Source organism: Gaeumannomyces tritici (assembly GCF_000145635.1).
Source record: "Gaeumannomyces tritici R3-111a-1 unplaced genomic scaffold supercont2.10, whole genome shotgun sequence".
Taxonomy (NCBI): domain Eukaryota; kingdom Fungi; phylum Ascomycota; class Sordariomycetes; order Magnaporthales; family Magnaporthaceae; genus Gaeumannomyces; species Gaeumannomyces tritici.
Genome location: NW_008804554.1, coordinates 462271 through 486174, shown reverse-complemented (window position 1 = coordinate 486174; position 23904 = coordinate 462271). Strand labels below are relative to the sequence as shown.

Below are 23904 nucleotides of genomic sequence, written 5' to 3'. Positions count from 1 at the left end.
CGAGGCGGAATCGGTCAGTTAGAAAGCAATTGAGCACTGTCAATACGGGGCATCGCCAAGCTTGGGAGAACCAAGGCCGGGCCCCCTAGGAAACAAAATGGGGAGGCGCGTTTACGCGATATGCAAGGCGGTGACCAGAACAGGCAGCGTCTGAATTTTTAAGATTGCATTACGGCGTGTGTTGTTGTTTGTGTGAGTGTGTGTGCGCTTGCATAGAGAAAGAAAGTCAAAAGATGGGAGATGCAATCCTCGGTCTAGCCCGCCTGGCAAGCGATAACGTGTGAGAGCGTGTGCGCGCGCTGGAGCCGCAATCTCGCCCTAGGCCATCGGTGACGACCTCCCTTGGCTAGATCCCCCCGGCGATCGGGAAAAGCATCATCATGGATGCGTGGGTGCGGAGCGAAATCGGCAGGACTAGGCCTGTGCCGAACCGTCTCTCGCAACGCCAGCATGGACAGGCGCGGGAACCTCGATGCCCGACATGTTGACACTCTATATAATCCCAGAAAGCGAGGAGAAACAACCGAGAAACGAGTAGATGGACATAAACGGCCATTCCACAATAACAAGCTCGGCGGGAAAGAAAAAAAGAAATACCAAAACTTTGCCCTGCCTTCAGCCCTTTGGTTCGCCTCGGTTGCTCGGCTATTTCCCTGCGACCTGCCATGGCGGGCAGTGGGGATACCGAGATTCCGGATTGATAGAGTTGATCATTTTGATGGCGATGGAGATCGAAAGGGGGACAGCGGCCGGCAGGTCCGGAGATAACTCTCACCCTTGCGGGGGCGTGTTGTTGGATTTGTTTGGCCTGCCTATCTCTTACTCTTGTTTTCCTCCTTCTCCTGTTCACACATGCCCCCAAAGAGGCCTCCTTTTGCAGCATGGTAATCTGATCTTCCGTCTGAACTGCAAACGCTCAATTGGCAGAAATGCCGTGCCGCTGGCCAGGGGACAAGAGAAGCCGGGCCGGCGTTGGAAACGCATGCCGCTGCAGACTTGCTCGCTTGGAGTGTCGATCATGTTGCAGCCCAGAAATCCTACAGAGGACAAGCCACGGCCAACAGCTTGGCTACCAAGCAGGCGCTGCTGCCCACTGACACGGCCCCGAAGCTTGGCTAGTCTATCCTTTTCTTTATTTCGGTCGATTTGTGACATTTGTTCTTGACTACCTTCCTGGTTTTAATGGTACTTGCACCGTGCCCTACTTTCCACAATCACAAAGAAACAGCCAAGAAAATAGCTGATGCCCTCACCTGTGGGGACCGCTCTTGGCCCGGAAGCGAGATGCTTCTCTCTAATAGAACGACCTTCACGGTCCCTCGACAGACTGTTTCTCTGTCACTGCTCCTGTTGAGCCGGTGCCTTTTGCTGTCCCTCGTAAAGGCCGGTGTAGTAGCCAGCGTAATACCAAGCCATCAACATGGGTTTGAGGCCCTCATCTTGGACTGTCGTTCCCACAGGGATTTCTCATTAGCCAAACGGGTTGGCCCCTGACAAGAGCAAGGGATCCGTCTCCATCCGATCGATTTGCGTAAGCCGCCCACACACACACCAGCACCCCTGACCGAGGAAGCGGGATGAGTGGAAGGAGGCTTCCAAGTCACAGCCTGGTCGAGGGAGAAGAATCCTGTTGGCGGTAAGGGATAAAGCAAGAAGCCAAGCAAATGCCAATACTGATGCCGCCAGTTTTCCGTGATGAAGGGGGCCGGTGGCTGTGCAGGCGTGAAGAAACAAGACACTGGGTCCGGAACTCACCAGAACCAATAAGGGCTTCGGGCGGCGGAGCTATCCTGGCGTTGGCAACACCGTTGGGGTCTGCAACACTACCGGTGGTTTCCTACGGGGGATGACATTACCGTTAGCCATCACCTTCTCGCAAATCGTCTCAAGGTCTACCTGCCCTGATGGCGTTCACACATCCCGAAAAGAGGGAAACACGTGGAAAGGTAGGTGCCCATCCCGTCCGTAGCCGAAAAGCCAAGCCTTTGGATCTTCCGGGATTTTCGTGACAACGCCCGGGGTGGCAAGACACAAGCAGCCGGAAGGACAAAAGAAAGTCAGGGCGTATCAAAGGGGATTGCAAAAGATGGGACGGAGACGGCAAACGGCAAAGCGTGGCGATGACGACGGCATGGTGGTTGGTTCGCTGCGGGCGCGTGCCACGGGAGTAGGAGGTCTTACCTTGCCGGCCGATGTTTCGCGAGTGCCCGGAACCGGTGGGACCTTGTTTGTTTCAGTCTTGGCATCCAGTCTGTTTTCGGAGGGTTTCCTGTGAACGGGCGGGTGGCTTGGGCGGGTGTGGTTGTGTGGTGTGGCAGAGTGGCGGCGTGTGTTTTGGGGACACGCACGCTCTCCCTCGTTGCACTCTCTCACTCACCCACACACCCAAACCACGCACACACGCCCCTCCCCCCGTGGGTGTTAGAATGGGGATCCTGTTCCACGCTTAAAAGATGCTTAAATTGCCCAAGTGGGCACAAGAGTGGGAAATGGGCTGACTTTTGGGATTCTGGAACGTCGGCTGCCTCAGGTCCTGGGGCGGAAGCTGTGGAAGCAGCTGGAGGCTGATGCGACGGCGATGATGGCTGCAAGCCCTTACTCTTGCCGGCGTAGATGCTGTGGTATTTCTGCGACGTTGGAGGTGAACGCGTCAGCGAGAATATCGAGGCGCGGATGCGGGAGTGGTGACGACGCGTGGTTGAAGGTGAATGTGAATGGGAGCTGGTGAGCTTTCACTTCCACCTCTTGTTCCTCACCTTGTATTCGTCGAGCGCCTGGTTCCACGAGTCGATCAGGGCTGAGTCGTCCCAGACGTCGCCGTTGCTGAGGTCAATCTCTGCATCGGCCATGGCGAACTGCGGGGCTATGCTCCCTCTGGCCTCCTTTCGGTTGTTCAGCTGTCAAAAATTGCCGCTTTAGCCGTTTCGAGTGACTTGACGGGCGTGATGGGAAAGTGGAAAATGGTGCAGGATGTGACGGCGAGCAGCGAAGAGTCTCAAGGTCAGAACGTGGGGTTCATCAATTTGCTGCAGCCAAGCTGTTGTGGTTTGGAGGGGCGTGGGACGCTGAGCAGGCATCAATTTTCAGTGCCTCATCGGGCTGCAAATGCAGGCACCAGCTGTAGCCGCAACAGCCCACACGACTCAGGCTAGCAAACGCACAGTCAACACCAGGAACGCATCACCATTCCCATACACATTTTTATCTCAAGCACGAATGCCGTCTCAGCCACCTCTGCAAAGTCTTGGCCAGAGATCCTTGGAGAACCGCTTACCTAGTTAAATATAAACTCATTCGCTAGGACAAAGTCACGAACCAAAATATCCATCTCTTCTGATGTCTTCAGCTTGGCATTTGACTCGTCCCGTCCTCGCCGACACTTGGGTTACCAATATGGAAGATGATGGGAGATCAACCTTGGCTCATTCAAGTAAGCATGAACTTCCGTCTGGCTCTCGTTTTCTCTCCCCGCGAACTCTTGCCCGATTGCAAGGAATGGTGCCGAGCAATTAGTTCCCCTTCGAGTCCTCCATATACAATCTGCCCTCCAATATAGACTGTTTTTATCTCCCGTTGCTGCTTGTCAACCTGATTCTTTGCGCCTTCGTCAAATGCGTTAACGAAACACCACCAAGCATATATCCCGCTTTCTTCACAAATAAATTACCCAATGGCTGGCATCCCCGGCATTCTTTTCAACGCCGCCAACGTGCTGACCGTCCATTACAAACTTGTTATGTTAGCCGATGAGAATAGGATGGAATAAAAATCGGGATAAGAATAAGAGCAAAAAAAAACAGCAGGAATAAGAGCTCCCGGGGATAACAGCAGGCGTAAAAATAAGAAGAGAAATAAGACGTACATGGCAGTACTTGTAAATAGGCACTGCATACTACCACCCAGCCCAGTCTCAAGGGATGCCCTGGGTAAATGGCTGGCTCCGTCTCGTCTCTGGCGGCTGAAAGGGTAGTTCCTGATCAACGTACTCGCGACTCGCTTTTACTTCCGACACTGCAGGTCGCATGCGATTCACGCGGCATGTGTGGCAACACGGCCATGGCCGTCGCCACCGATAACAGATGACGGATCTGTGTGCCGAGACATGCAGACTCGGGAGGAAGGCGAGCAACCACGGAACCAATCAAGAAAAAATCGTAGGCCGCGTGCCAGGCGGGGGCTGCGGAGTGTTACGCAAGGCAATGCCGAGCCGATCGGCGACGGTCGCGACCTCGTATGGCAAGGTCGAGGCCCTGCTTGCCCGCGATCGGTGCAGCGCCGTGCTACGTTTTGCGGGGCGGAGTTGCAGAAAATGGTGGACCCGGGCGGGCGTGGCGGTGCCGCGGTGTCTATCGCAAGCAGTAATCTAGGATGTTATCTAGGATGCGCGGCCGTAGACCGTAGACCGTAGACCGCAAGATCTCTCAGGGGTGCTGAGGTGCCGAGTTGTTCTTTCGCCGCGTAGACCTCGCTCATCTTGCGGGCGTGGAAAGCTCAACTTCCCCGCTCGGCGGAACGGGAGTTGGGGAGCTCCAAGCTGGGACGGGACTGAGCATCGCGTCAATCAAGCTGTGCTCCAGGGAAAGCTGCTGCACGCTGATTGAGCTCGGCCCCGCACCGGAGCTGCCGCCACCGCCAGGGCATGCCATGGCCATCTGGACTTTGCCATCCGCACTTCGGCTTCCCCAATTAGGACACTCCTCCCCATCCCGCGCTTGGGTTGTACGACTTTTCTCTTTGCCATTGGCCTGACAGCTCTCTGGATTGGCAGATCCTGACATCAGGCTCGGAACAAAACCGCAACCAGACCCAGCTTTCTCCCACTTCGGCTTCATCCTGTTCTCTCCAAACATCACCTCCCGTCCTTCCACCTCAGTCGACTTTCAGCAAAGACAAGCTGTCGTTTGCAGGAAGCTTCCATTGCGTTGGATTTCACCATAAACTAGACCTTTTGGATCCTCTCGAGGAGCAACATCGGAAACCATGAACACAATTGAGTGAGTTTGACTTTGGGGGATCCAGGTTATGGCCGATACACAGCCATGCGCCAAACTGCCTATTATATAACTTCAACGGCTGACCGGTAGCTTCATCGTCGTGTGCTTCTTAGCTCTCACGTCGTTCGAGTAAGTTGGACCTTCACCGTTCACGTCAATGCCGCGACTTCGCTGACAGCGTTTTAGGAGCACTACATTGGCGTCGATGTAGGAACCGGCTCAGCTCGAGCCTGTCTCATCGATGACTCGGGAGATATCAAGTCGCTTGCGAGCGAGAACATCCAGCTCTGGCAGCCCTTGTCGGGTCTCGAGGGATCCCACTATGTACGACTTGTGCACGTCTCTGCAGGCTTCAACTGCTTGGGTTGCTGACAACTCGCTGTCGCGACTAGGAACAATCAACGACAGACATATGGAAGGCCATCTGCAACTGTGTCAAGCGCGTCGTGACCGAGACATTGGTCGACACGTCCACCATCAGAGGCATTGGCTTCGACGCTACATGCTCTTTGGCAGTCTTCAGTCACGACACCGATGAGCCCGTGCCCGTGACCGGGCCCGACTTTGCCAACGATGGAAACGACCGTAACGTCATCCTTTGGCTGGACCATCGTCCCCTTGCCGAGACCGAGGAGATTAATGCGACCCGCCACAATCTGCTGCGCTACGTCGGCGGCAGGATGAGCGTCGAGATGGAGATCCCCAAGATCCTCTGGCTCAAAAACAACATGCCCAAGGAGCTTTTTGACCGCTGCAAGTTCTACGACCTCGCCGACGCACTGACCCACATGGCTACCGGGAGCGAGACGAGAAGCTTTTGCAGCACGGTCTGCAAGCAGGGCTACGTCCCCGTCGGCGTCGACGGCAGCGTCAAGGGCTGGCAGGAGGACTTCTATCACAAAGTCGGCCTTAGTGAGCTTGTTGACGACAACTTCAAGCGCATGGGTGGAGTCAACGGGGTGGTGAGCCTATTTCATAACAGTTCAGAACTAAAGAGTGAAAACACAGGAAGGAAACACATTTGCTGCGAGACAACATGCTAACCTCATTCTGTGTCCCAGAACGGAAAGTGGCTCAGCGCCGGCGAGCTCGTCGGTGGGCTCAGCGAAAAGGCAGCCGCGGAGCTAGGGCTTCCGGCAGGCGTCGCCGTCGGCAGTGGTGTCATTGACGCTTACGCAGGCTGGATTGGGACGGTCGGCGCTAAGGTTAAGTTGACGCCCGACGAGCTCGACGAGACGGTGCCACCCAATGACGTCGCGCAAGCCTTTACTCGCCTGGCGGCCGTGGCGGGCACCTCGACGTGTCACCTGGCCATGTCCAAGGACGCCGTGTTTGTCGATGGCGTCTGGGGCCCCTACCGCGATGTGCTCGTGCCGGGCTACTGGATGGCCGAGGGCGGCCAGTCGGCGACGGGCGAGCTGATGCGGCACATGATTGAGACGCACGCCGCCTGCGCCGAGGCCCAGGGCGAAGCGGCCGCCGTGGGGAAGAACATCTACGACTTCCTCAACGAGCACCTGCGGCAGCTCGCCGACAAGAGCTCCGCGCCGTCCGTCTCGTACGTGGCGCGGCACCACTTCTTCTACGGCGACCTCTGGGGCAACCGGTCGCCCGTGGCGGACCCCAACATGCGGGGCGCCTACGTGGGCATGAGCAGCGACAAGACGCTCGACGGGCTCGCGCTGCTGTACTACGCCACCATGGAGTTCATCGCGCTGCAGACGCGGCAGATCGTCGAGGCCATGAACGGCGCGGGCCACACCATCTCAAGCATCTTCATGAGCGGCAGCCAGTGCCAGAACGACGTGCTAATGGACCTGATCGCCACCGCCTGTGACATGCCGGTGCTGGTGCCGCGCTACGTCAATGCCGCCGTCGTGCACGGCGCCGCCATGCTGGGCGCCAAGGCGGCCAGCGCCGGCAAGGACGGCCTGGCTGACGGCGCCACCGAGGATCTCTGGTCCATCATGGACCGCATGAGCAAGCCAGGCCGCCCGGTCAAGCCCAGCACGGACGCCGGACAGCGGAGGTTGCTGGATGCCAAGTACAAGGTCTTCCTGGAGCAGTGCCGCTCCCAGCAGGAGTACAGGAGGGTGGTGGACGAGGCCGTCAAGGCGTGATCCTGGCGGCCGAAGACTGCGTTTCGCAGCGACATGATTAGTGATGCGCCCAGCGCAAGGAGAAATCTGGATGGACACAAATCGGTTAGGTGATAGACGGACGGCGTTATGGCTTGGTTTTCTCATAGAGTGTCATAATATTGTAATACAAAACGACAAAAAAAAATACTCGCTCACGACGAAGCCTTCTGAGACCCCCATGCGCATTGCGGCGTTTGACACCTGGAGGATTGGTGATGTTTGTAGACGGCTGAGCTGCAGCCTAGAAGGTGCGTGAGCATACACAGTAGACATTGCACTGTCTTCAAAGGTTGGCTGTGGTGCATTCCATACAGTGCACGAAAGCGCCGCCGTGTGGGTCACCGCCAATTGCTGGATGCTCACTTGCTTGACCCACGCGCACCGACCAGCTCCAGATTTCGAGCTTCCCATCAACTTTTCCATCGCGAGGCAACGACGTCGAGATCAGTATGCTGTCCGCCGCCTGAACGAGACACCGATTACACGCGTTTTTCGCGCGTCATACCACTCGCTACCGCCCCAGAAGCCCACAATACCGACCGATACCGCTCCGACCTCGTCGACGTACCCACGATGAGCTCTCTGTTTGGGGCCTCGAAACCCGGCGGTGGCCTCTTCGGCGGCGGCGCGTCGACAGCCGGCGGGCTGTCTACAACGCCCGCCGGCTCCATCTTCGGCCAGCCCCCCCAAGCACAGCCGGGCGCCGCCCCCTTGGGAGGGTCCCTTTTTCCCGCCTTGGGGAAACCCACCGTGTCCGGCCCAACACCACAAGAGCGGGCCCAACAAGCAGCCTTCCTCGCCAGCGGCGGCGCGGCCTCAAGTCTTGGTATGCCAACTCTATCGGGTATCCATGCAATGAAGGTCGCCCAGGCACAGGTACAGCAAGGCGGCCTTGGGCTTAGCGTCAACAACAACAATTCGAGCATCAACAACGCGCCCAGCGCCGCTCTGTTCGACTCGATCCTGGCCAAGACAAAGAAGCAGACCGACGGCGCCGACGGAATCGGCGAACTCCCCAGCCTCCAGTTGGGCCTGAGCGACCTCCACCAGCGCGTGCGAAAGATCGCCCCCCGCGGCGCTCCCCTCGACGGAAGGGCGCATTACCTCCTCGCCGGGTCCGGCGTCGACCCGGGCACTGCTGTGAAAGACCTTGGGGCCTTTGCGGCGCGAGCTGGCGGCAGGGCAGATGGCGGCAGAACGCCTGCTGGGACCGGGGTTGGTGGTGGCGAGGTCGACGTCGATGCGTACCTATCGAACCTGCAGTCCAGGACAACTCTCAGCATGATCGCCGACGGCCTCGAGCGGTCCGTCCGCGACTTTGACAGCTTCCTCGAGGAGAACGTCACCATGGAGTGGGAGGAGCAGCGGAAGCGCATATACGAGCACTTTGGCATCAAACCTAGGGAGGACAACCAGAGGCTCGGTCAGTCGACCGCCGGGGCCGCCAGCAGGGATGCCACGGGCGGCTTCGGTCGGTCCAAGAGGTCGAGGAACGCCGGGGGCGCTGGCACCCCGGGAACCCCGGCTCGTGGCGGCGCCAGGCAGAGCGTCTTCGGTCGGACTGGTCTCCTGAGATCCGTCATCGGCAGCCCCAGCCGCATCGGACCCCACGGGTCGCAGTTCGTCGATGTCGAGATGGTCACCCAGAGCAGCTCCATCGGCGGCCTGGTCCCCATGGACGAGCGGTTCCTGGACGAGAAGCAGAAGCGCTTCATTCACAAGATTCACGTTCTCAACGACAGCCGCATGATGAAGCAGCCGTATCCGATTCTACACGAATTCGCCGATGTCGTCTCCCGGTCTGGAGACGTTTACGCGCCCAAACTTGTCGAGGCCTACAAGGCAATGGTGGAGGTCGTCGGCGAGGATCCAGACGCCGACCCGGAAACACCCGGCGCAACGGCCAAGGAGCGCCAGTTTGCGCAGAGTTATATCCACGCACAACCCCGATCACAGGAGGCGGTTGACCTGCGCAAGCGGATACTGGCCGGCGCGAACCGCTACCTCGAGAAGCAGGCGCTCGAGGAGATTGAGAATACGATTGCCAAAGCGCCACTCGAAGCTAACCTCGGCGGACGTCCCGACATCGTCAGCAAGATACGCGCGTATATCCGGGTTCTCGCGGCCAAGAAGAACCTGGCTCCCGACAACGTCGAGCTGCAGCAGGTGCAGGGTGAGTACGTGTGGGCCATCGTCTTCTACCTCTTGCGGACGGGTCACGTTTCGGATGCGGCGACATTCGTCAACGACAACCAGAGCCAGTTCCGCAGTATCGACCGGACCTTCTCTGGCTACATCAACAGTTACGCCTCGAGCGAGGATCGACGGCTCAAGAAGCCAATGCAGGAGTGGTGCGCCAACGAGTATCAACAGCGGGTACGCAACGCGCCCGAGGGCTCCATAGACCCGTACCGCATGGCCTGCTACAAGGTCATAGGGCGCTGCGAGCTGGCCAACCGTGGTTTCGAGAACCTTAAGACAGGTGTCGAGGACTGGATCTGGCTGCAATTCAACCTGGCTCGCGAGGGCGACCGTGTGTCGGAACTGGCCAGCGAGTCCTACGGGCTCGCCGAGCTGCAGTCCAGCATACAGGAGATCGGCAGCAAGCTCTTCGCCTCTAAGGGTTCGGCTGAAGAGGTTAGCAGCGGATCCTTCGCCATGTTCTTCTTCCTCCAGATCCTCTCTGGCATGTACGAAGCGGCCATCGCTTACCTGTACGCCTACTCGCGCACCGATGCCGTACACTTTGCCATCGCGCTCGAGTACTACGGTCTCCTGCGTCCCGCAGACGCCATGTCTACGGCCAACGAGCTGAAGAGCTTCAACACAAGGGGCCTCATGCAGATCAACTTTGCACCGCTCGTGGGACTGTACACGCAGGACTTCAGGGCGGCCAACGTGGCGGCCGCGGTCGACTACGTCGTTCTCATCTGCCTCAACATGGACAACCCGACCAACGAGGCGGACCGGCAGCAGGCGGCGCTGTGCCACGAGGCACTGCGGGCGCTGGTGCTGGAGACGCGCGAATTCAGCAAGCTCATCGGCGACATCCGGCCCGACGGGCGGCGGATCCGCGGCATGATCGAGGAGCGCGGCCGGCTGGTGGCGCTCGAGGACGAGGCCGAGTTCCTGCGCGCAATCTCGCTCGAGGCAGCGCGGGCGGCCGAGGAGTCAGGGCGCACGACGGACGCGGTGCTGCTCAACCACCTCGCGGGCGACTACGACGCCGTCGTCGGGCTCGTCAGCCGCAGCCTGGGCGAGGCCATCGCGCTCGAGTCGGCCTCGGCGGCCGAGGGCGGCGGCCGGTTCGGCGGCGGCAACTACCAGCCGGTGCGCCTGGCGCCCGTCAAGCCGCGCGTGGCCGGGGCCGAGGCCGAGGCCCAGGTCGGCTCCAGCCTGAGCCTGGCCGCCATCGACGACCCCGTGGAGCTAGCGCGCACCATGCTCACCATGTACGAGCAGGACGCCATGTTCCGGCAGCGGATCCAGGAGGGCAACCGGAACGCGTGCAGCGTCTTGTTGCAGATGAGCGAGATCAAGGACCTTATTAGGGCCCAGAGCTGGCCAGAGGCATTGGATGTGAGTTTTTTTTCTCCCCCCCTCTCTCAAAGAGTCGACACTCCTTGTATCACCCAAGAACAAAGCTGACAACCGGACCCCTAGAAAATCCGCAACATCCACATCCTCCCGCTCGACGCCAGCGGTGACCCGAGCGTGATCCGACACTACGCGGGCGTGTTCGCGGGCCTGTCGCAGCCCGTGGCGGCCAACGTGCCCAACCTGGTCATGTGGACGACCGAGTGCTGCACGCGGCAGCGCGAGCGGCTGGCGGGCGGGCACTTTACGGGCAACGAGTCCACGGCGCGCGCCCTCTACGACGAGCTCAAGCAGATCACAGCCGACCTGACGACCTACACGAGCCAGCTCCGTTACCGGTTCCCGCCCGCCATTCTCGAGGCGCTGGCCAAGGCCGCAGCGGACTAAGGGGGCCTGTGTGCGCGGATGAATGGGTTTGGTGTGGAATGACTTTCTTCAATGGTACTAGAGCGGCGGTCTAAGGTGAATGCGGGATAATACATGGCTCGTCCCCTTCCTTGCTTTTGTTGTCAGTGATGTAATCACTTGTTAGAGCTTGTTGACATTTGTCACAAGCCCTCAATGTAGCAGCCTTGCCACCTCCACGGAGGAAGTGGCGTGTTGAAATCTAGAATCGCTTGCAGAGACGTCGTTTCAACGACCCAGTGATTTCGTCGTCCAGCAATCATCATCCATTCACACACATTTCTTGCCGAGATGTAGGAAAGGAGTCGTGTTCAAGTGAGAGGCCTCTTTGCTGCTCGGTGAGGCTTAGCGATATTGGGAAGATCCGTGCAAAATGCAGACACACACCGAGCGCGGCCTATATGTGATGTAGTTGCATCTTGAGAAATCTTCATTACCCACTATTCTTTCTGCTTCCTCTTCTATTATTCCATCGCTTATTGCTCTCTTCGTAGGTACATATCTACCGATCTCTATAAATAACACACCGCAAACTCCTCGGCGCTAGAAAAGACTATCCGTCTCCCCCTCCCAAGCCTCTCTCGCGTGGTTCAAAAACGCGAGCCCTCCTCTCTCATCTGGGCTTTGACCCCCCCTGGCGGGATGTGAGAAGACAACCCCTGCTCGGGGCCACGCGGCGGTGTCGGGATGGGAAAGAGATGAAGAAAAAGAAAGATCTGGAGTGGGCGGTTCGTGCATCGTGCCGGGCGGCGGATCTGGGGGAGCGACGACGCAGGAAGCTGGGGCCACTTTTCTTCTTGTCTTCTCTTCGTCATCGATTATTCAGGTCGCGATTAGGGTAGGGTTCTTGATTTATTCGTGTGCCCAGGAGAAAAAGAAAACGAGGTCAAAAGAAGGCCGGGCCGGAGAGAAATGGTCGGAGCAAAGGATCATGGGAAGGCAAAAAGTCAGAAGTTTGGTGGAACCGGATGCCAGAAAAATCGGAGGGACCGCGTTGTCGCATCACATTTACGCATCGGAAAATCCCGTTTCTGACAGGTCGCATTCAGGATCTACGGCGCTCGTGTGTGTTGTCAATTTCCTAGTGTGAGCCTTGCTTCATTTCTTCTTTTCTTGTCCTTTCTTCTCATCTCCAGCTGCAGCTGAAAACCTAGACTTGTCCGATTATCCACAGTATGGGGGCGATGGAGGTGGGAATGATCGCGGCAAGGAGGACTTTCTTTTTCTAGGCTAAGTTGTGGTCTGGCTGCTAGTGTCTGGTGCCAGCGCAGAGCTCCATCTGCCAAGGCGTTCATTCGGGGTTTCTGTAGTGGCGGCCACAGGAACCATCCTTGGGCCGTCCGACGAAGCGCAGTTCGTGGCGGCTCGTTGTTTGTCTTGTCAAGCTAGCTTTGTTTCCTTGTCTTGCTATAGCCGTCTGTCCCATGTCTCGGTCCCGAGGTCGGATCTGCAGAAGGACCCTCGCGAGGAGCCCACATCCGGCCCGAAAAAGTCTATGCTCGCGACTGTCGATGGACTCGGATATGCGACCTGTCGTGCAGTGTCGTCGTTTTGCTGCTGTTATTCCCTGCTTCGAGGGGTCACATCCGGCCCACCCTGCGGAGGGGCGAATAAAAGCCGGAAGGTTCTTGGACTAGACGCATTACTACTACTTACCTACCTAGCCATGTACTCTACCCTGTGTTTGCAGGGCGAAGTGAAAAGTGTAACTCGACGTGGCTCTCTGGGTGGAAACGGAAGATAAGACTCGGGGCGGGACGGGAACCCACGCTGGCGAGGACGGACGACAGGAATGAAATGGGCTAGAGAAGCGGACCGTTGGTTTCGTCATGTAGCCGTCCATGGAGGTTCCAGGGATCACAAACACTATTGCGGTGGAGCAAGATACATTTTTTTCCCTTAGAAAACCAAGCCAAACTGATGCACCACCAGGATCCACCGTACTAAGGTTTGTGACCTGTAGATTGTGATTCCTAGTCTCAACTGGCTGAGCTGGCTCCCTATCAGTCATTTTTAGCTGTGTGGCACGCAAATTTCTTATCTGCATTTCCACCCCGGCCATGGTTAGGTATTCAATCTCTGGCACCCGGCAGAACAAACAGCCGCTTGCATCTTGGGCACTTGGAGCGCTACCAGACCTCTCCTGATGCGGTTCCGATCTGAACGGCGGGACGTTTTGTCTGACCAGGGCTGGGGGGAAACCAGGGCACAGAGCCTTCTGTCGCATCATGTCGTCAGCATCCCCGGATTGGCTAATCCTCGAGGCCGTTTCGGCGACGCATCCCTCAGCCACTCGCCCACCCCCTTGCAGGTCAGCAAACGTTGAGGCAAGGCGTTGGGGACGATGCGAGCGTTGGGGTTTGTTGGTGCGTCACCCCTCAACTACCCCTCTTCATGTCATCCATGCACCTTGCAGGCTGTCATATCGGGGAAGGGGTGGGCAAAGGTAACCGGCTTGGCCAGGCCGAGGCCTAGAAAGGAGCCCGAGGTCTGTATGTGGAAGAGGTGTGTCGGACTCGTCATGGCGGTCTGTTTGTTTGCATGTCTGTCCCCATACTGGTTGGCCTTGCCGTACAGTAGCCTCCCGCACCCAGGCTCAGGATGCGAACGAGGACGGGGGCCACCCCCATCATCCCCAGGCTGGTTTCCCATATCCCACATGCACGGGGCCGGGGGCAGCTGACCATGCCGGCATGCTCATCATCAGCCAAGGAAGGACCTGCTTGCTTGCTTGCTTGCTAGTAGACTGGAACGAGGGCGGTGGGTGCTGTGCGGGCGGCTGGAACAGCTGGCCAAGGCTGGGAACCCAGCTATGTATTTATCTAGGGGATTGGTCTGCCAAGACGTCGATGCGGTCTGCAGCACGCAAGCGCTTTGTCGTTTGCGGGTTTCGTTGACGACTGACGCCCACCGATACGGGTCATGGATCTCACCGTGGAGTTTGGGCGCACGCCGCCGCCGCTGCTGCTGCTGCTGTTGCGCAGAGCCACCAGGCACCAAGCCCAAGGCGGTCAAGCTGGTCACACCGAGCATGGTTAACCGTTGAGGGCTAGCCTTTGAAGGTGCGTGAGAGGCGGCGGTTTTGGACGGAATAGAGTTCGAAGACGGCATGGATGATACGACATTCTCGGTCCCCCGTATCAACGCCCTCTATCCACGCCGGCAGAAGGCACAGAGGCTAGACAACGAGGGGGCCTGCAGAGCCTGCAGAGCCTGCGGAGCCTGCATGGCAGAGGCGAAAGTGGAGGAGGTAAACAAGGGATGGGGGCGCACACGACAGACTCTGCACAGGATGCTGCAAGTGGTTGCGCCGCGCCGGAAAGACCGGGTTCGGGCACGTCTTGTGTGCTGCAGTTTTGCGTCGCCAGTGCCGTCCAGTGTTCCACTTGTCCGCCCCGGCTGTCCATCCGCCCAGGGGAAGCGAGGGGAGCGGGCTGGTGCTTCTCAAGTCGAGCCAGCTCAGGCACAATGGAAACTCTAACACGGAGGGCGCAACATTGGCTTGGGTGTTTACATAGACGGTCAAGCCTATCGTCTAGACTCGACCAGCCCTTATCATCATCATCAACCTGCTTGTCCTTTCCTGACCTGTGTATTGCACAACTTGTGCTGCCCGCGCTTTTTTGTCGCACAGGGCTGACTGTATTATTTTGCATGCCCTCGGCAGGCCATTTTGGTGGCCCCCCCTGGTTCCTGGTTGCACATCACGCATCCAATCCCGCCACCCCGCCAGTAGACGCAGTCAGAGAGACAGGCCCAACTCGCAGCTTCGATATCGGACATCCATCTATCCATCCATCCATCCATCCATCCATCCTCCCACCCATCCCTCCCACGCAGGCAACAAGAGACGACGCACCCGCGCCCGCACGCACACTGTAGACGGCCCGAACAGGGTTTTCCCGCAGCCAAAAGAGCCCACCACCTGGCCCCTCCCTCCCCAAGACCGGACGCTGGCCGCCTGTCCCGGCGTGCCCTCAGCCAGATACTGCAGAGCAGAAAACTCTTAGCGTGCCCCTGCTCGAAACTCGCGGCCTGGCTGGCTGGACTGTTGTTCCTGGGCCCGGCAGCGGAGGTGGGATCAAATTGAGCCAAGTCAGGGCTCCTGCTGCGTATTAGGGTCCACGAATCCAGCGCGGGCTCCACCGTGACCACGCCTGCTGCCAGTCTCTGGTCCCAGTCGGGTCCCAGCTGGTGTCTGGTCCAGTTCCAGTGTCTGGTCCCGGTGGCCACCACGCACCAGCCAACCACCAGAGGCGGGCCCCACCCAGCCAATCCGGTCGCAGCAACTCTCGCAGCAAGCAGTCACCGCCTCCACCCGAAATCTCCAGTCTTTTTGCTCCTCCTGTCAATCCCAGTCGCCGACAACGACTCGGGAATCCAGTCCTGGCATTTGGTCACGCACCACAGCCCCCGACAGACCCTGACGATAATTCTTACCAGCATCCGCACCCGACATGCGCCACCGTCCCGCGTCGCTGAGTGTGTGAGTCTGTTCCACTGTCCAGTCCGCGACAACCCACGAAGCCGGCAGACCCCAACGAAGCCGACGACGACGACGACGACGCTGTCCCTTACCCCGGCCGGACGACCCCCGCGACGACCCGACGACCCGACGACCACGGCAACCGTCACCCACCAGGCTGTTGCTCCATCTACGAAACGGTACGGCTCGCCACAGCCCGCCACCGAATAACCCTCTCGCTATAGCTCAGCCGACAAGCCATCGAGGGACCGACGGAGCTCGCTTTGCGCTGCGGTTTGGCCTGCCCGCCGTCTCGGCTCGTCCCACACGCACTGCGCTCTCGGCTGCCGCCCCGAAACGCCCATCGCAATTTTCCCACCAGCGCTCGGGGCTGTCTGACCACGGCGACGGACCGCTCACACCACGCCGCCGATTCCCCCCATTTCCTCGCCAGCTTCGTCTTGTCATTTGCCGTCCCCAGACCCGCGAGTGGTCATCTTTGCGTTTCTGCGCCGTGTCTAGGGCCCCACCCGCGTCGACGATGCTAGTCTGGACCGGCGCCTGCTCTCACGAGAATTAGCTTGCTCCATTACCACAAGTCGCCGGTGTCACGCGGCCACTATCAACTGTCGCCCCAAACGTCGCTTTCAACTGCCCAAACTCGCACAGCCGCGGCACTTGTCGACCGAGCGGCAGTTAGTCAGCTCGACCTCCAACGACGCAACACGCGAAGCCGCGACCAGCCATTCGAGGCCTTGCTTTTGCACGACAAGACGCCGAGCAGAACACATCGGGTTGCTCTGCCTCTTTTTGCCTTTTTGCTGCCTCCTTTTTGCCTTTCCATACTTGGCGTATTGCCCCTTGTATTTTTTTCCGAGGTGCTAGGAATGCCGCGTTTGACGTAACAGCGCCTCATTCTCCCCTCCAAACCTTCGTCAGCGCCACAACACACCGAGGTCGGGATGTCTGCCCACGCAAGTTTAACAGCCGAGTTTGATCTAGGCGACTCCGACGACGGACTGGACCAATCGCACATCCCATACTCAGAATTCATCAACAGCGAAGATATAGACGCACTACAGGCATATGACGCGCAAGTGGACAACCAAAAAGCCCTGCTGACCCCGGGGCCGAACCCGCCACCGCCCTTGTCCAACTCGGCGAGCTCCCCGGAGTCGCCCAGTTCCACATTTCCGGACTCATCCTCCGACTCGTCCTCATCCAAGCAGACGGCGAGCTCCGTGTCAACCAAGACTGGCTTCGCGGCTGGCGACGAAATGATGACAGATGCGCTGGACCTCAACCACGAATGGAAAGTCGAGGACCTCGTTCACACCGATGACGACTTGAACGACACCTTCGCTCCCGAGGGAACCATAAATCCGCTGTCAATCGGCGGCCAATTCGCCCTCGAATCCTCCTTCAACTCAACCTTTGAGTTTAACAGCCCCGCGAGTACTCCAAGCCCCTTCGCGACCGGCCCCTCCGAACCACCCCCTCCGTCGCGGCAGTCCCATGGCGTCGGCGCCGGCCCCTCCACCAAGGCTCCCAAGCATGGGAAGCAGACTTCGCCAGGCGCGAGGCATAGCCACGCCAAGGGACACGCTAAGGGCATTTCGGTAAGTGCTACATGGCCGCCGCCTGCAACCCGCGGACGGGTGGCGACGCTTCAGAGACATGGTTCGGCTGCTGTATGGATGGATTACTGACCTCGGCATACAGCAATATTCCCTGACCCGGTCCATGAATGGCCTCAAGACCAATGGATCGAGGGAGGTCTCGCCCTCGTCCAACATGGTCTTCAGCCAAGGCTCGTCGCCCTCGGCCGTGTTCAATAACTCGCCGTCCCCAACCATGGACTTTATGAACACCACCAACATGGGCATCGCCAGCGACGGCGCGCTTTTCACCAGCGGTTTCTCTTTTGCTAACGGTCTCCCGGGAACCCCCGGGCAGCATAATCCTCCGGCACTGTTTGGCAACCACGGGCTCCCCATGGGCTTCCCCGGCTTCCCACTGTGCCCCCAGCCGGTCTACAGTGGCGCCACCCCCTGCCGCTTGATAATCAACCAAACGCCTCTGAAATCGCGTGTCGAGACGCAGATTCCCGTCAAGCTGAAGCTCTCACCGTTGCCGCCTGGGATCAAGAGGCTTCACCTCCCTCGGCATACGATATCAAAACCCAAGCTCATCGCCAAGCCCCGCCCGGATAGATCCCCGGATACCCTGGAACTTTCCGTCATGCTTGTCTGCACCAGCGCCATGCAGAACGCTGAGCTATATCAACGCGCCTGTGCCCGCGCTGCGGCGGCGGCGATTTCTCCGCGATCGGCTAACCGTAAGCCGGAGGGTGAGGAGGATGAGACGAAGCCGCAAGAAGGGGGTGAAGTGCATATATGCACTGGATGCATCACGCGTGAGCGGAAGCGCGCGGCCCGGAAAAAGGCCAAGAAGCCCGAGGAGGAGGAGAACTGGACCCGGGACGAGCGCCGCCGTGTGGTTGTGTTCAACACGCACGAGGTCAAGGAGTGGCAGGATGCCAACGCCGGTGCGCCCAACGGCACGCAGGCGGGGCATTTCATCACCGAGGGCGTCATTGATGCTCCAATGCGTATAGCATGTTATTGCCGGCACCATGGCGAGAAGGGCGGGTTCCGCGTCATATTCACCATCAAGGACCACGCCGACAACATCATTGCCCAGCAGCTGTCCGAATCCATCATGATAACCGACGACCACAAGACCCACACGGGCCCTCCCGCGTCCGCGGCGCCTACCACGACCGCTTCGAGCTCCGAGACATCGTTGTTGCCGGGAACTGTTGCCCAGTCGCCCGCAGACTCGGCCACGCTAAGCCCCGGGACGAGGCCGTTCCCCGCCCCGCACCAGTCCGACCCTACCCTCAAGCGTACCGTCTCGGTCACGTTTCCCTCATCGATCCCCCCCAACGCCGCCCAGGCCTCCTCGGCCTCCGCCTCTCATGCCGCCCGCAACCTTTCGAGACCCGTCTCACCAAATGGCCACTCGGGACCAAGCGCCAAAAAGCGCAAGTCCAGCGGCGGCATGACCAAGGTGCCGTCGGGGCTCGCAATGACCAGGCTCGAGACGGCGCAGTCGCCATCGGCAGCGAAACCTACTGGCCCTCCCAGCCAGCTGAACTCGGCCTTATCCACAGCTACTTCCCCCTTCACGCCGAACATGACGTCCTTCCCAGTTTCAGCGGACTCGCTGTTTGGGCAGACCCCTGGCGGCGCACCACAGGGCTTCAACCCCGGGCCCCTAACACCTAACAGCAACGAGCAAGCGCTGTTCGGGACAGCCAACGGCAGCACCCGAGCCGCAAGCGTGGACAACAACTTGGCAATGACCCAGTTGTATTCGGCCCCTGCCTCGGCGCATCCCAGCCGTGCCCCTAGCCCGAACAACCTCAGGAATAGCGTAACTGCGATGCAACAACAGCAACAGCAACAGCAACAGCAACAGGCACATCTGGAACGGGCAGCCCTCGCGAACGGCCTCTACTCACTACCACTTCAGATGGCACAACCCCGAGCACCCCTGTCGGTCATCCACAAGATCATTCCGAACGAGGGACCCAAGTCAGGCGGCATCGAAGTCACCATTTTGGGTGGTGGGTTTTTCCAAGGCCTGGAGGTCATGTTCGGCGACCAGAAGGCGACGACTACCACGTTCTGGGGCGAGAGCTCGCTGGTCTGCTTGCTGCCGCCGTCTCCTATATCCGGTGCTGTGCTGGTGACGTTCAAGCAGAATGGCCAGCCAGCGGCGCAGGCATTCACGTCTGCCAATAAGCAGCAGCCCGTGTTTAAGTATGTGGATGACGATGAGCAGCAGCTGATGCGCACCGCGCTTTCGGTGCTCGGCCACAAGATGACTGGCAAGATAGAGGACGTGCGAGACGTGGCGAGGCGTATAATCGGAGGCGGCGACAACCCTAGCTGGGGCTCATCGTCCGGCGGCAGCCAGGGACCTGTCGGCGGCGGTGGATTCAACGGCTTCTCATTCAACGGCGCCACCTTGGAGTCGCAACTCCTCAAGGTCCTGGATCTGATCGACCTGGACGACAGCACCCACAAGGCGCGGCTGAACCTGCAGAGGCGCACAGGCCAAACCATGCTGCACCTGGCCTGCTCGCTGGGTCTTCACCGGTTCGTGGCTGGCCTGCTGGCCAGGGGCGCCAACCCAGACGCCCGTGACAAGGGAGGCTACACACCCCTACACCTCGCGGCGCTCAACAATCACCCCGAGATTGTGCGACGCCTGATTTACGCGGGCGCAGATCCGATAATACGGACGCTGTCGGGCCTGACCGCGGCGGACCTGTCGCAGTCGCGTGAGGTGCTGAAGGCTATTCGGCGACTGGAGAGACACGTGCGGTCCAGGAGCGGCGGATCTCTTCATAGCAGGGCTAGTAGCGCCACATCGCTGCGGTCTCTTTGGGAGCCACCTTCTACAAAGCCAGTGGCCAAGGAGTACTCGACCGAGGAGTCGGAGAGCACGTCGTCGTCCGGCGAGAGCCCGGAGTACTCGGAGATGGCAACCGAAGAGGAGGGAGGCGAGGTGGTGGATCAGGCCGGCGACGCATGGCTTGACATGAGGCGGCCAAGCTCATCACCTCGCGCTCTGGACGGGAGCAGACAAGGGCTCATGCAGTCGGCGGTTGCTCACGAGGACCCTGCAGCGCCGCCGTCGCCATCGGCGGCCATGATGGCGCTCAGGGAGCAGTTTAGCGCGCAGTTCCAGCACTTGCAGCAGGCCATGGCTCTGCACATGCCCGCGCTGCCGCAGATGCCCAACTTCCCAGTCATGCCGCCTCTGTCGGAATACCAGGGCTACCTTAACTCGGCCCCCGTGTTCCAGCGCATCTCGTCACTTGTGCCCAACATTGGCGGAGGGGGGAGGCCGGATGCTGCGGGCGAGCGGCCGACACAAGACGGCAAGTGGTGGGACCTCTCATCGCTGGTCAACTCTGCGGCGCCGCCACCGGCCTACGAGGAGATCTTCCCGCAGAAGGACCAGGCGCCGAGGGAGGTGGACTCGGGCCTGGATACCAAGCAGGCGTCGGCGGCCATGGCGGCGGCCGAGGCCGAGGCGGACAGCAAATGCGCAGCCCTCTACGACAACACGGCCGTTTCGTCAGAGGTGGAGCTGGAGGACGACGAGATGGAGGCGGAATCGTCGATGGCAGCAAGGCAGCAACTGCCCGAGCTTCTGCAAATCGGGCGCAAGAACGCCATCACCAAGGAGCAGCAGGACAACCTGAGGCGGGCGCACGCCGAGAAACGCAAGGGACTCCGGTCTGATCGGAACCTGTTTATGATCTGGGTATGTTTCCTTTTTTTCCTTTTCCTTTGAAGGGCAAGGGGTTATAATGTAACGCTTGTGCTAACGAACTGACTTGTCAACCAAACAGATCCCCGTGCTCCTCGTCGTGCTCTGCGCCACACTGTACAGCAGAGTCCCGGCCATCATCTCGGCCGTATCCAAGCTGCTGCCCCCTGGGGATGCTGCGGCAGGAAGCGTTGGTAGGGTCGCCGAGCAGCAGCAGTCGATGACTAGGCTACTGCAACGTGGCGCCGAGCGTATGCGTGAAGCCATGTGAAATATATCATGGATACCATCGCAGTTTTCTTTTCTTATATCGGAGCGGGAAGTTTGGGGAGGGGCGACGGGGAACTGGGAGCTTGTGGTGCTCGTGGGTGGCGGATCTTTGTCAACTCAGCCGGTCGTCCTCTTGCTTCCTTTTTCTTTTCAGATTCAGCCTCCTTTTTCACTTTATAAGTAACCTTGTAACTTTTTTTTCTTCCATCTTTCGTCGTCCCACACACACTGCACAAGGCTCGTTTCATTATCTCGTCGTTGGTTTCTACAGAAGCAGCACAAGCGCGGCTTTTTTTTTATTACTCAGTATAGGTATCATTCAGCGCGCAGTGGGCTATCCCCGTACTCGTAGGCATGTGGGAGCGCGCCCGACGTATTTTTCTATCACTGTCTTGTCACCACCAAGGGGAGCGGGTTAACCCATATGTTCTTTACGTTGACACTCGTTTCCTTTTTTGTTATTACAGAGTGGGCGATTGAAAACAACAAAGATTACAACATCAAAACCACTAGGTTCTCTAAGGGAGTTTGGGGATGTGGCACGGACAGGAGCGCAAGGGGGGTCTCTGGGTAGAATGGAGAGGGGTGTCAGAATAGGATTAGTAGAGTAGGGTATGGAATTCTACTTTGTCGGTTGGAGACAGCGTGTCGGCCGTGTTGGGTCCTGGTGCACCGCCGCTCATCTATGACCCGGCTAGCCATTATTACGGCCGTTTAGGCCACCTGAATCATGCGCTGTAGACCTCGGCCACTCTCCCCGCTACCCGGGCCGTTGATCCAAGACGCCGAGCGCGGGTGAACTGGCCGGCGGGAGTAGCGCGGTGTGGCGCGGCGCGGCGCCCGGCGGCAGAGCTCGTCGATCGGATGAGCCGCTGGTGGTGAATGGTGGTGCGGAGGGTGTGATGGTCATTGTTGGTGGTGACGTTTGCTGCCGGGGACCTTTTGCTCGTCGAGGTCGTGTTTGGCCTCGGCTAGCTTTGTGGATATCCTCAGGCGGATCTATACCCTTTTATCTCCCACGAGCTCCATTCAAAGGGCAGCTAGCAAGCAGCTGCCCGTGCCCGGGTTCGCTTCCCGGCAGATGTCAGCTCTCAGCGGCCCGTTTGGAGGGTGGTTGCCTTGGCCATGACAGCGAGGGGATTGGGATTGGTGCCTGGCCTCCAGCTGAACTCGAGCCGCAGCCGAGATGGTCGCTGGCCAAGTGGGCTTTGCGAGGCACAGCCACCGCCAACCCAGCACGTGCTACCCGTTGATCGACGAAGGTACAAAGACCTGGGCTCGTTGACGCAACTACCTGCTCGCTTTCTTTCTCGGTTGACATCTCGACCCGTCTCGGCTTTATATCAGGAGAAGCTTGATTGAAAGGAGTAAAACAGGGATCATAAACAGGCCCAATAAACCATCACGTCCTGCCAATTGACAAACTCCCTTGACCGTAGACCAGAAGTCCTGGGCCATGGATTTCACCGAGCAGCCCGGCGGCCTTCCCCCGTCCCTGCTCGCGGCCGGTTTCGGCCCGGACGATTTCGATTACGGCGCCTTCCTCGAGTCCGCCCAAGACGCCGACTACCTCGCCGAGGAGAGCTCGGCCTCGAACCGCTCGAGCGGCGGCGACGGCAGCGAGCCCCAGCCGGCGATGCCCCTCGGCGCCTTCTCGTCGTCGTTTCAGGTGGCCATCTCTTCTTATTCTGCTGCTACTGCTGTTGCGCAGGTGCCGCTGGGCGACAGCAGCAGCAGCGGCGACAGCAGCCGGTCGCCGCCGCCCCCCAAGCAGCGGCTGGAGAGGAGGGGCCACACCAAGTCGCGGAGGGGCTGCTTCAACTGCAAGCGCCGGCGCATCAAGGTAACATGCTTCCCCCCAATCTCCGTACCTATCGATGCGAGCAGGAGAACTGACCCTTCCCCTTCCCCCTGGCAGTGCCAAGAGAACAGGCCGGCGTGCGGGCACTGCGTCAAGACGGGGCTCAAGTGCGAGTACCCCGCGGCGGCGCTAGTAGTAGTACACCAGCCCCGACACCAGGCGCCCGTCTTCACGCTCCAGGACATGCGCTTCTTCCAGCACTTTCTGCTCCGGTGCTACCCTCACCAGCCGCTCAACAACGACGCCGTCTGGACCCACGAGGTGCCTTGTTTGTCGCAGGAGGTGCGTGTGTGTTCTTATTCCACCATCTGTTCCTCAAGGTAAAGGTTGCTGACGACTTACCACCCTATCCACTGGGTGTGGGAAAAAAACAAAAAAAACAGCATGATTATCTAATGCACGCTGTCCTGGGCCTCGCGGCCTCGGACCTCGCGCAGGACGACCCGAGCCTCTACGAGGCCGCCATGTCGCACCGTCTCAAGGCCATCAAGGCGGTCAAAAAGGCCCTCGCGGACTCGCCGCGGCGGGCTCGACAGCAGCGGCAGCAGCAGCAGCAGCAAGCAAACAGCAGCAGCAGCAGCAGCGGCGGCGGCGGCGGCGGCGGTGGTGGCGGAAGCTTCACCTCGGACGAGGGCAACGCGCTGCTCGCGACGTGCTACGCCCTCACCTTCCAGTCCGTCCTGCTCGACGACGGCATGGCCGAGTACATGACCTTCATCCGCGGCATCATCATCGTCATGATACAAATGTACACGAGCGGCGCGCGCTTCCTCTTCAGCAACTTTGTCGGCGACGAGCAGGACGCGATCCTCAAGCCGCTCA

At 59.3% G+C, this 23904-nt stretch overlaps 9 protein-coding genes across 9 annotated transcripts; 5 read left to right on the top strand and 4 right to left on the bottom strand.

The window, feature by feature from the left end:
• Positions 1-1081: 1081 nt before the first annotated feature.
• GGTG_13002 (hypothetical protein) lies at positions 1082-2997 on the bottom strand. The gene is made up of 5 exons (XM_009230904.1): positions 2757-2997; positions 2500-2627; positions 2182-2251; positions 1756-1837; positions 1082-1445 (listed from the first exon to the last, which is right to left on the bottom strand). Exons 1-5 carry the CDS (start codon positions 2847-2849, stop codon positions 1339-1341), a joined length of 480 nt encoding a protein of 159 aa, XP_009229168.1. The 5' UTR covers positions 2850-2997; the 3' UTR covers positions 1082-1338.
• Positions 2998-4141: 1144 nt separating this feature from the next.
• Positions 4142-4473, bottom strand: GGTG_13001 (hypothetical protein; the record flags this gene model as incomplete). Its single annotated transcript, XM_009230903.1, has 2 exons — positions 4142-4346; positions 4397-4473. 2 exons carry the CDS (start codon positions 4471-4473, stop codon positions 4142-4144), a joined length of 282 nt encoding a protein of 93 aa, XP_009229167.1.
• GGTG_13000 (hypothetical protein) lies at positions 4376-7280 on the top strand. Its single transcript, XM_009230902.1, has 5 exons — positions 4376-4994; positions 5108-5123; positions 5181-5318; positions 5387-5956; positions 6056-7280. Exons 1-5 carry the CDS (start codon positions 4981-4983, stop codon positions 7112-7114), a joined length of 1797 nt encoding a protein of 598 aa, XP_009229166.1. The 5' UTR covers positions 4376-4980; the 3' UTR covers positions 7115-7280.
• Positions 7281-7534: 254 nt separating this feature from the next.
• GGTG_12999 (nucleoporin NIC96) lies at positions 7535-11458 on the top strand. The gene is made up of 2 exons (XM_009230901.1): positions 7535-10714; positions 10799-11458. Exons 1-2 carry the CDS (start codon positions 7709-7711, stop codon positions 11117-11119), a joined length of 3327 nt encoding a protein of 1108 aa, XP_009229165.1. The 5' UTR covers positions 7535-7708; the 3' UTR covers positions 11120-11458.
• A 1615-nt stretch (positions 11459-13073) lies between these two features.
• Positions 13074-14090, bottom strand: GGTG_12998 (hypothetical protein). Its single transcript, XM_009230900.1, has one exon. The coding sequence runs from the start codon at positions 13796-13798 to the stop codon at positions 13535-13537; it is 264 nt and encodes an 87-aa protein (XP_009229164.1). The 5' UTR covers positions 13799-14090; the 3' UTR covers positions 13074-13534.
• GGTG_12997 (hypothetical protein) lies at positions 14060-15833 on the top strand (the record flags this gene model as incomplete). Its single annotated transcript, XM_009230899.1, has 3 exons — positions 14060-14156; positions 14233-14509; positions 15257-15833. 3 exons carry the CDS (start codon positions 14060-14062, stop codon positions 15831-15833), a joined length of 951 nt encoding a protein of 316 aa, XP_009229163.1.
• Positions 15834-15848: 15 nt separating this feature from the next.
• On the bottom strand, positions 15849-16393 carry GGTG_12996 (hypothetical protein; the record flags this gene model as incomplete). The annotated part of the gene is made up of 2 exons (XM_009230898.1): positions 15849-16168; positions 16264-16393. The coding sequence occupies 2 exons, from the start codon at positions 16391-16393 to the stop codon at positions 15849-15851; spliced, it is 450 nt and encodes a 149-aa protein (XP_009229162.1).
• A 486-nt stretch (positions 16394-16879) lies between these two features.
• On the top strand, positions 16880-21222 carry GGTG_12995 (ankyrin repeat protein; the record flags this gene model as incomplete). The annotated part of the gene is made up of 3 exons (XM_009230897.1): positions 16880-17221; positions 17325-20945; positions 21034-21222. 3 exons carry the CDS (start codon positions 16880-16882, stop codon positions 21220-21222), a joined length of 4152 nt encoding a protein of 1383 aa, XP_009229161.1.
• A 1268-nt stretch (positions 21223-22490) lies between these two features.
• GGTG_12994 (hypothetical protein) lies at positions 22491-23793 on the top strand (the record flags this gene model as incomplete). The annotated part of the gene is made up of 4 exons (XM_009230896.1): positions 22491-23064; positions 23140-23364; positions 23466-23734; positions 23787-23793. Exons 1-4 carry the CDS (start codon positions 22678-22680, stop codon positions 23791-23793), a joined length of 888 nt encoding a protein of 295 aa, XP_009229160.1. The 5' UTR covers positions 22491-22677.
• Positions 23794-23904: the final 111 nt, after the last annotated feature.